Source organism: Lactuca sativa, chromosome 8 (genome assembly GCF_002870075.4).
Source record: "Lactuca sativa cultivar Salinas chromosome 8, Lsat_Salinas_v11, whole genome shotgun sequence".
Lineage (NCBI taxonomy): Eukaryota > Viridiplantae > Streptophyta > Magnoliopsida > Asterales > Asteraceae > Lactuca > Lactuca sativa.
The window spans coordinates 22310460-22320516 of NC_056630.2; the positions used below are offsets into that span (position 1 = coordinate 22310460).

Genomic DNA, 10057 nt, shown 5'->3' on the forward strand with positions numbered 1-10057 from the left:
CCAACCCTAAAAAATTGCAAATCTTAATAGTATTATTTAACAAAAACAAAAACTCAAGAGAATGACAAAAAAAATCAGAACCTTTCTCTTTTGCATCTAGATGCATTTTGATTTTTTCAGAAATAAGTAGATCCAGCCAGCTAAATACAAAAAAGAAATGGTTTTTCTAAGTTTCAGGTTTCTAGACCCACTTTATGAAATCTCGTACATTGGTCTGGTTTCCAGATCTACAAAATCCCATCGGTTTCCAGTTTCTGGACCATTCGGGTCGGGTTTGGTAAGATTTGAATAGCTAGAACATTTTGGTGTGTGATTGATATATGATTAGCTGAATTCAACCATGCATAAGTAGTTTAGCGTGAGAGGCTTGAAAATTATATGGTTTGGTCTAATAATATTCCATCTTTTTGGTAACATCTAGGGATAAACTTTTAAAGTTATATGAACTAAAATCAAAATTTGCAACATGGTACGATGGTTTGACATATATCTCCCAAGTCTTTATATGTTCTCCTTAAACTGATCATTACTTGTAAGAAATTCTTGGATTTGGTGATGGCGGCGTGGAGGATGATTACTTTCTCTCACTGTTACTTGTTGTAATTAGATTTTGTTACTTTTTCTTTCCATTTCAAAATAATTAGGTCATTGCGGCATGGAGTATTATTGCATTCATTGAAACTCTAATAGGTAGAAAACAGCGTTGTTACTATTTAATTATTTATGCATGTCTTGTATTGTTTTGAATTTCCAGGAGGAAAAGATTCAGATTCCTTTGTTACAATTATTTTTCGTGATGCGTATGTGTAGTAGGAGATGAGATTGCAATGCAATGATGCCAAGTGGATATAAGATAGTTTGAGGCACTTTGTTTTTCTTTCTCAAACTGTTGAATTGCAAAAACAACACAACTCAGTAGAATGAGCTGAGCGATTTGGAGCCAATAATACCCAAACTTGATAGTTTTTATGCATTTCATTTCCAAGAGTGTGAGTGTGAGTGTGAGTGTGAGTGTGATGTTTATTTTCACTTTTGGTGATATGCTGATGGATCAAGTATAATAGTTTTAATTGTGAATATTGATTGAGTTATGAGTTTGAGAAATCATATAAGTATATGATAATGATACCTCTCTACTCTACCTTCTTCATGGTTGATTTCTTTCTGATCCTAACACAGTACAAGTTGCTGCTGATAATTTTGTTTCAGAGAATTTTCAGAACCCACCTTCACTTCTAAATCTGAGTTGAAGGCCATGATCTTGCAATGATGTTCACCTCACCTGCAAAGTGTGTGAAACCAAATCTGTTGGCAGAATATTAATTGCTATACCTCCACAATATTACTTTTTAACATATTTATCTCAGTTTCATACCCAAATTTTATAACTTTTTCTATGTCGACCAGTTTGACCTACTATAGTATAAACTGATTTCTCAAACTCAAAATAATCACACTCACAATAGAAAACTTTGTTAAAGTTTAGTTGATTTAGTGTAAACTTTGAACTAAATATTCACACCACATTTCTCATCTATCTTAGACCTTCAACTTTCAAATCTACTCTCAATCAAATACCAAATTTTCCAAGATCAAAATTGTGAAATACAAGTGCAAAATGACATTTAATGGATATGATGAACTCTTTCTTGTGCAAAGTGATATTTAAGGGTCATATTAATAATATGTGTCAATCCAACATAAACATAACGTTATAAAATCTAGCAATGCCAATGAATGTTATAACCACTTTACTCATAAAAACCAATAACCATTACCAAATTCAAGGCTATCTCCATCACCATCACAGTTGCTGCAGTTTATAAGCATGAAACCTCTTCCCAACATCTTCACATGTGAATCACATGCCTGGCTGCTAAAACCAAAATGGAAAATCACCCTGCAAAAACAATTTTCGCATAAACAAAATCAGATGACTGTAAACTCATGCCTCCTATAATTAAACTTTTAACAACAATAATGAACACAAAGCTCCTATAATCAATTGACTAATGATTGCAACGAGCAGACAAAAAGAACTGAATAGTATTCATAGGGTTGAGGATCAATTCAGGTGTGAGTCTGTTAACCATGGGATGGGGTTGACTTGAGTTAAAGCTGGTGGATAGGAAAGAGCAGATCATCAGCTTAAAGATTACACATAACTCCAACCACTAGCAACACTTACTGTGAAGGATTCCATAAGCAACTAATTAATCCAGATTAAGACTTAGAAGTCAGCAAGAACACAAGATGCTACTACTTTTTCAATTATTATGTTCACGGAAGCACTGAAACACCATCAGCGACATTCTTCATTCAGAAAGTAGCTTACAAAGTATTGTTCTATGGGAGTTGACATAATTGGGATTGGGTGCACAATGTATATGATAATATGAGCATATAAAAGACATTTGCAAAAAATACAGGCCTAAACGTACCGATTACAGCTGCTACTGCTGTTGTTGTTGCTGGTTGTTTGGTGGCGGCGGCATCCCAGGACGAGGAGGTCCAAAACCTGGCATCTGTCCACCAGGCGGAGGCATTCCAGGTCGAGCAGGAGGAGGCGGACCAGGCATACCAGGTCGTGGCGCTCCCCCTGGCGGTGGCGGACCTCTCATCATCTGAGGCGGCGGAGCCATAGGCCTTTGCCCATACTGCCCTGGCGGAGGCACTGGATACTGGCCAGGCGGCCGTTGAGCAAACTGAGGCGGCATCTGCGGAGGCGGTCCACGTGGCATCTGAGGAGGAGGACCCTGGCCAGGGTATGGCATTTGTCCAGGTCGAATCACCGGAGCCTGCGGGTAATTCATAGGCGGAGCAGACATATTCGGAACCGGCGGTCGAGAAATCTGCGGCTGCATCATACCGGGAGCCGGGCCACCAATCCCCCGAACCGGTCCAGCTAAACCCGGTTGAGCTTGAATCAAAGGAGCAGTAGGAATTCCACGGCCAGCAGCACGGCCGAGACCAGGGCCGGCCAACGCTGCAGCTCCAACGGCTTTAGCGCGATTTTCATCAGGCGGAGGAGGGCCTTCGACGGTCATGGAGATTACCTCTTCGCCCCTCAGGAGAACGAGACCAAGAGTGCGGCGGTCCTCGCGTTCTTCATTCTTCTTCGCACCTTTCGCCGGTGGAAGCTTACGAAACTCTTCACAGTCTCCGATTACAAGGTTCATGTGGCGGTCGAAGGCCATGAACTTGCCGACTAGCTGGCGGCCGTCTTGGATCGTGACACGCATACGGTAATTGATGAACTGGAGCATCTTGGAACCTTTAGACATCGACATTTTTGTAGATCGGTTAGGGTATCACAGTCACAGGTTACGGGAATGGTAAGACTGTAAGGGGGTTAGGGTTTTAAGAGGGAAGAAGCATGTTGGACTGTAAAAGTTTCTAAATAAGTCCCTAAGGTTTCATTATTTGTACTTCTCTAGATAAAGTCTTTTACAATAGCATCCAAAATAATTAAAAGTCTTTAAAACTTTATTTATTTTGTTAAATCAACAAATAATTATCTTTTTAACATTTTTCTTTGTGTATAAGGGTTGTTTCTAATTTAAATGTTCATTCACACCTATTTGAAATATTTAATAATACGTTATCTTTTAGTTTATAAGAGTTGATGTTTTATCATAATCAATATGAGAGTTTCTTGTCTTTATAAAAACTATCGTGAATTTATAAATTGCATAATCATCATTGTTCCTATTTCCACGAAACATCAACTCTTCTAATCACTCATTTGCTCAACGTAGGGGTTTTCGGTATGCAAACTCAAATAAAATAAAAATCAAACACAACATAGATAATCTAAGTATAACATACACTATATTTTATGTGATCCTGTTGAAACGGCCCAATAATATCATACTCAAAACACTTAGATGAACAAATCTCATATTGAATTGACTATCATGTTTCAAATCAACATTTAACACACTTTTTATTTTAACTAGGCGAATACATGCATGTTGCGCATAATACAACAATATATTTGAAATATTTACAAATATATATATTTTAAATATATCAATGACGTTGTTGTTATATCTTATATAATAAATCTTATAATAAACTAATATAAACATTGTTTGTTTTGAATTATATGATAATAAAAACATCTTTAAAAATTTTATAGCCTCAATGTCCTCTGTCTGTGAGTTACTCATTAATAAAATTAAATATAATATAGGGTTTAATGATATGTATAATTGTTGTTATGATTATTTAATTTTAAAAGGTTTATTTGCTAAAGAATTTATTTTTTATCATTGTAATTATTTAAAAAATCAAACATTGTTTTTTTTAAATGTAACAATATAATTTATGTACATGATGTTACTTTTAACTATTATTGTTGTAATTTATTTAAACTAATGTATTTAAAACTCTAAATTATTTTAATTTGGTTTCAGAAATTCAACTTTTTTAAAATTTATATGATGAATGCTATTAGTTTCTTTTATTGTAATTATGTAAAACAAAAAACATTATTTGTTTTTAAAGATAAAATTATCATTTTTTATATAATATTACTTTTAACTATTCTTATTGTAAGTAAGTTTTAAAATACGTATTTAAAAATTTTTAATGATTATAAAAATAGTTTCATGGTTTTTTTTTTTTGTTAATTTACGATTACAGTTTAGGTTTAACACTATAATTTATAAATTTTAACTATTTATAAATTATTCTCTAGATTTTTTTTCAAATTTAACTAAAATTTTGATTTAAGTTAACAGTTTAACATTATATTGAAATTAATAATTTAACTATTTTGCATAAAATCAAAAATTATACAAAAGTTGTGACTTTAAAATGACAATTGTTCACATATGACAACATATCTAAACGAATAAGTTAACTATAATATTTTAAAAAGTTAAAGTCATAATTTTATAAATAGAAGTAAAATATGATATTTTAATATTGTAGTTTAGTTAATTTATTATTGGAATTTAGTTTTCGCGTTAATTTAACATTATTAACCAATTTATAATAACTATTAAAAAGAAATTAAAAAGTCATGGAGGTTTCAAATGCACTTGTGTAAGTAAAAATGTCTCTTTTATGAGTATACTAGGCGAACGCCCGCGCGTTGCGTAGAACAACCTATATAGTTGAAATCTTGACAAATATCTGTTTTTTTTAATATAACAATAACGTTTTTGTTAAATTTGATATAATAATTCGTATACTAAATTGATATATATATATATATATATATATATATATATATATATATATATATATATATATCATACATACTTATAAAGCTAGCATTTTTTCTTGAATCTCATGCATTTGAAACCCCCTTTTTTAACTTCCTTTCACCACATTCATTTGAAACTTCCATGACTTTTCAATTTCTTTACAATAATATTATAAATAAGTTAAATAATGTTCTATAAACAAGAAATGGTGTTTTATTACAATGTCTTCATCCCACATCGATGGTGAGAGTAAATAAGAGAATGTTTTATCTTCTATAAATAGGAAAGGTTGTGAAATGTTTCAAAGGGACCAAACCATGAGAACTTCCTCATGCCTACATTTGTAGGATTTTGAAGGTATTATTTGTGAGATTGTCTATATTGGCAAGTGTCCAGTTAACTTTTAGAATTCCAAAAATGGTTTTGAACCGAATTTTTTCAGGTTTAAATAGTGTTTCAGTTAGAAAAAAATTATGTAGTTGGGTATATTGAGTTGAACCGGAGCTGGATCAATTTGGACCGATAAAGGAATCATTTTTCTTTCACAACAAACATTTGAAACTCCCATGATTTTTCAAATTATTTCTAATAATATTATAAATAAGTTACATAATTTTATATAAATATAAAAAAGCATCCACCTAAACTTAAAATTATAACTGTTTGAAAAATCACTTTGATTCAAAAGCATGAAATATATACAAACCGGGTTTCACTAGAAAAAATATGTAGTTTGGTATATTTAGTTGAATCGGTCCGAGTTTGATCTATTTGGACCATAAAAGAAGCATTTTCCTTTCACTACATACATTTGAAACTCACATGATTTTTCAAATTGTTTCTAATGATATTTTAAAAAAGTTACATAATGTTATATAAATAAATAAAAACATCTACCTAAACATAAAATTATAATTGTTTGAAAATTCGATTTGATCAAAAGCACGAAATATATATGCAGATTATATTTTATAAATGAATTCTTTTTATAATGAACTTTTGAATCTTGAAAATACATATAAACAAACTTTATATATTAAGTACCTAACTGAATTTATGATTTTAGAATTGAACAAAAAGTTATTCAATAAAAACTTACCTTTTTGGATAGCAACTTACAACATTATAGAAAAATGAAACTATTGAACAATAAAGAAAAGGTAAACAAGAGAAAGAGTGTTTCACTAAATAAGTTGAATAATGTTATATTAACAAGAAAGTGTGTTATATTACAATGTCTTCATCCCACATCGATGGTGAGAGTAAACAAGAGAACGTTTCCTCTTCTATAAATAGGAAAGGTTGTGAAATATTTCAAAGGGACCAAACCATGAGAACTTCCTTATGCCTACCTTTTTAGGATGTTGAGGATATTCTTTGGTGAGATTGTCTTTATTGACAACTGTCCATTTAAGTTTTAGAATCCCGAAAATAGTTTTAAACAAGATTTTTTTAGGTTCAAATAGAGTTTCAGTTGAAAAATCGTTATGTAGTTTGGTATATTGAGTTTGATCAATTTGGACCGATAAAGGAAGCATTTTCCTTTCAGCACATATATTTGAAACTCCCATGATTTTTCAAATTGTTTCTAATAATATTATAAATAAGTTACCTAAACATAAAATTATAATTGTTTGAAAAATCAATTTGATTTAAAAACACAAAATATATACAAGCCGAGTTTCAATAGAAAAAACGTTATGTAGTTTGGTATATTAAGCTGAATCGGTTCGAGTTTGATCAATTTGGACTGATAAATGAAGCATTTTTCTTTCACCACATATATTTGAAACTCCCATGATTATTCAAATTGTTTATAATAATATTATAAGTTACATAATGTTATATAAATATAAAAAATCTACCTAAACATAAAATTATAATTGTTTGAAAAATCACTTTGATTTAAAAGCACGAAATATATACTCGATTATATTTTATAAATGAATTCATTTTATAATGGCATTTTGAATCATGAAAATACATATAAACAAACTTTCTATATTAACTACCTAACTGAATTTATGATTTTAGGATTTAACAAAAGGTTATTCAATAAAAACTTAATTTTTTATAGCAACTTACGAGATTACTGAAAAATTGAACTATTGAACAATAAATTTCTGGATAACGTTTTATTTTTATAATTTAATATTTTATTTAACAAAATGAAATTATTGGCAAATAAAGAAATGAGTTTAATTAAAATGTCTTCATCTCACATCGATCGTGAGAGTAAACAAGAGAATGTATTCTCCTCTATAAATAAGAAAGGTTATGAAATATTTTAAAGGGACTAAGCCATGAGATCTTTCTTACATCTAACTTTGTAGGACGTTGAGTGTATTCTTTGGTGAGATTGTCTTTGTCGACCAGTAACCAATTAAATTTTAGAATTTCGAAAATGATTTTGGACTGTATTATTTAGATTTGGATCGAGTTTAATATGGATCTGAGTGTCTTCTGGCTGAGTTAGCCAAACTCGCTTCTATTGGAGGCCGAGTTTAAGTAACATGTCGAGTATTTGGTTGTGTTAGCCAAGTTTTACAACCCTATATGTAATACAATTTAAAGTTTGAACCTTATAAAAGACGTCACTATTATCATATGTTCTACATAATTATGTTAATATTTATGATACAAAACACTTTTTTTACTATTTAAGATAAAAAGTTGTCTCTATTATCATATGTTGTACAGAATGATAAAATTTAAAATAGATAAAAAGATGTCTATATTATCGTATTTTCTACATAATGATAATATTTAATATAAACGTTTTAATTTAATATGAAATTATTATTTAATAGATAACAATAACGATTTATTTATATTTTAAAATTATTTTTTTTCTATTTTAATCATATAACTTTGTATATGCAAAACAACTTCAAGTTTCAACCTTATCTCTTATAATATAGTTCAACATAATAACAATACTAAAAATCATTTTATATATTTTTTATGAAATTATTATTTAATTGTTAATAACAATGATTTAGTTATTTTTAATATAAAATATTTTTTTATATCCCACACAACGCACGAACATTCGCCTAATGTGTGTGTGTGTGTGTGTGTGTATATATATATATATATATATATATATATATATATATATATATATATAATATACACATCTATTATAACTGTATAATCTCAACCGTTTGAATGACTTCTACCCGCGAGTTACTCATGAATAAAATTAAATATAATATATGGCTTAATGTTATTTATAGTTTTTGTTATTATTAATAAAAAAATTTAAATTTATTTTCTTAATGTTTTAATTTCTATCATTATAATTATTTAAAACATCAGACATTGTTTTTTGATTTTAAAGGTAACAATATAATCATTTATATAGAGATATTTTTAACTATTGTTATTGTAATTTATTTTAAGCTACTTATTTGAAAACTTTTAACGATTATACAAATATCTTTAGGAAATATTTTAGTTAAAATGATATTATAGTTTAGTTTTTGCATTTAGCACTACAACTTATCACTTTTAACTATTCACAAAATACTGATTGGGGTTTTTAAGTGGAACTGAAATTTATATTTAAGTTGACACTGTAATGTTATATTTAAATTAACAGTTTAAGTATTTTATCCAAACTGTTCCAAAGTTGTAGCTTTAAATTGATAATTGTTTACATACAACAACATATTAAATCTAATACGTGTAGTATAATATGTGAAAAGTTAAAGAGATAACTTTATAAGTAAAAGTAAATATATTATTTTAATACTGAAATTTAGTTATTTATGATTACACTTTATGTTTCATATTGATTTAACTTTATTAACCAAATTATAATCATTATTAGAAAGACACTACAATCTATCACTTTTAACTATTTATAAAATATTATTTGGGTTGTTTAAGTTAAACTAAAATTTATATTTAAGTTGGTCTTGTAATGTTATATTTAAGTTTATAATTTGAATATTTTATACAAATTGTTCAAAAGTTGTAGCTTTAAAATAATAATGGTTTATATCCAACAATATATTAAAACTAATAAATTAAGTATAATATGTAAAAAGTTTAAAAAAAAAAAAAAACATCATACATACTTATAAAACTAGCATTTTTTCTTGAATCTCATGCATTTGAAACCCTCTTTTTTAAGTTCCTTTCACCACATTCATTTGAAACTCTCATGACTTTTTTAAGTTCCTTTCAGACTGCGCAGAGTCGGCATAAAAGTTATGCCGACAAGCGTCGATCAGACCTGGAGTTACAGGTCGGGGATATGGTTCTCCTGAAAGTGTCGCCTTGGAAAGGCGTCATTCGATTCAAGAAGCGGGGCAAGTTGGGCCCGAGATACATTGGTCCGTTCAGGGTGGTAGCCCGGGTGGGCAAGGTGGCATATAGGTTGGATCTGCCAGCCGAGCTCAGTCAGATCCACATCACCTTCCATGTCTCCCAGCTGCAGAAGTGCCTAGTGGATGATTCAGCGGTGGTGCCGCTAGAGGATATACAGGTTGATGACAGCCTGAATTATATTGAGCGCCCAGTCGTAATCCTCGACCGGAAGTCGAAGGATCTGAGGAACAAGAGGGTGGAATTAGTAAAGGTGCAATGGCAGCACCGAAAGGGTTCGGAATGGACTTGGGAGCTGGTGGAAGAAATGATGGAGCATTACCCTGAGCTGTTTCAGGATCGACTAGCAGACTTCGAGGACGAAGTCTAAAATAAGTGGGGGAGATTTGTAGCACCTGGTTCCTGGTACGTAAAATTTATCTAAGTATTTTACATTTTAGCCTTGGACTCGGCGATTTGTAGGCCCGACTCGCCGAGTAGAGACAGGTTTGGGGGCACGTTTAAGT

The 10057-nt window shown here is 30.4% G+C and overlaps 1 protein-coding gene across 2 annotated transcripts; it reads right to left on the reverse strand.

Annotated features, from left to right (window-relative positions):
- Positions 1 to 1056: 1056 nt before the first annotated feature.
- Positions 1057 to 3355, reverse strand: LOC111898104 (uncharacterized). Of its 2 annotated transcripts, XR_008225426.1 has the most exons (3): positions 2442 to 3355; positions 1779 to 1900; positions 1057 to 1282 (listed from the first exon to the last, which is right to left on the reverse strand). XR_008225426.1 is itself a non-coding variant. In XM_052766094.1 (2 exons), the coding sequence occupies exon 1, from the start codon at positions 3288 to 3290 to the stop codon at positions 2454 to 2456; it is 837 nt and encodes a 278-aa protein (XP_052622054.1). In that variant the 5' UTR covers positions 3291 to 3355; the 3' UTR covers positions 1646 to 1900; positions 2442 to 2453. The 2 variants fall into 2 exon arrangements, 1 of the variants encoding a protein (XP_052622054.1); XM_052766094.1 differs by lacking the exon at positions 1057 to 1282 and having other exon boundaries at positions 1646 to 1900.
- Positions 3356 to 10057: the final 6702 nt, after the last annotated feature.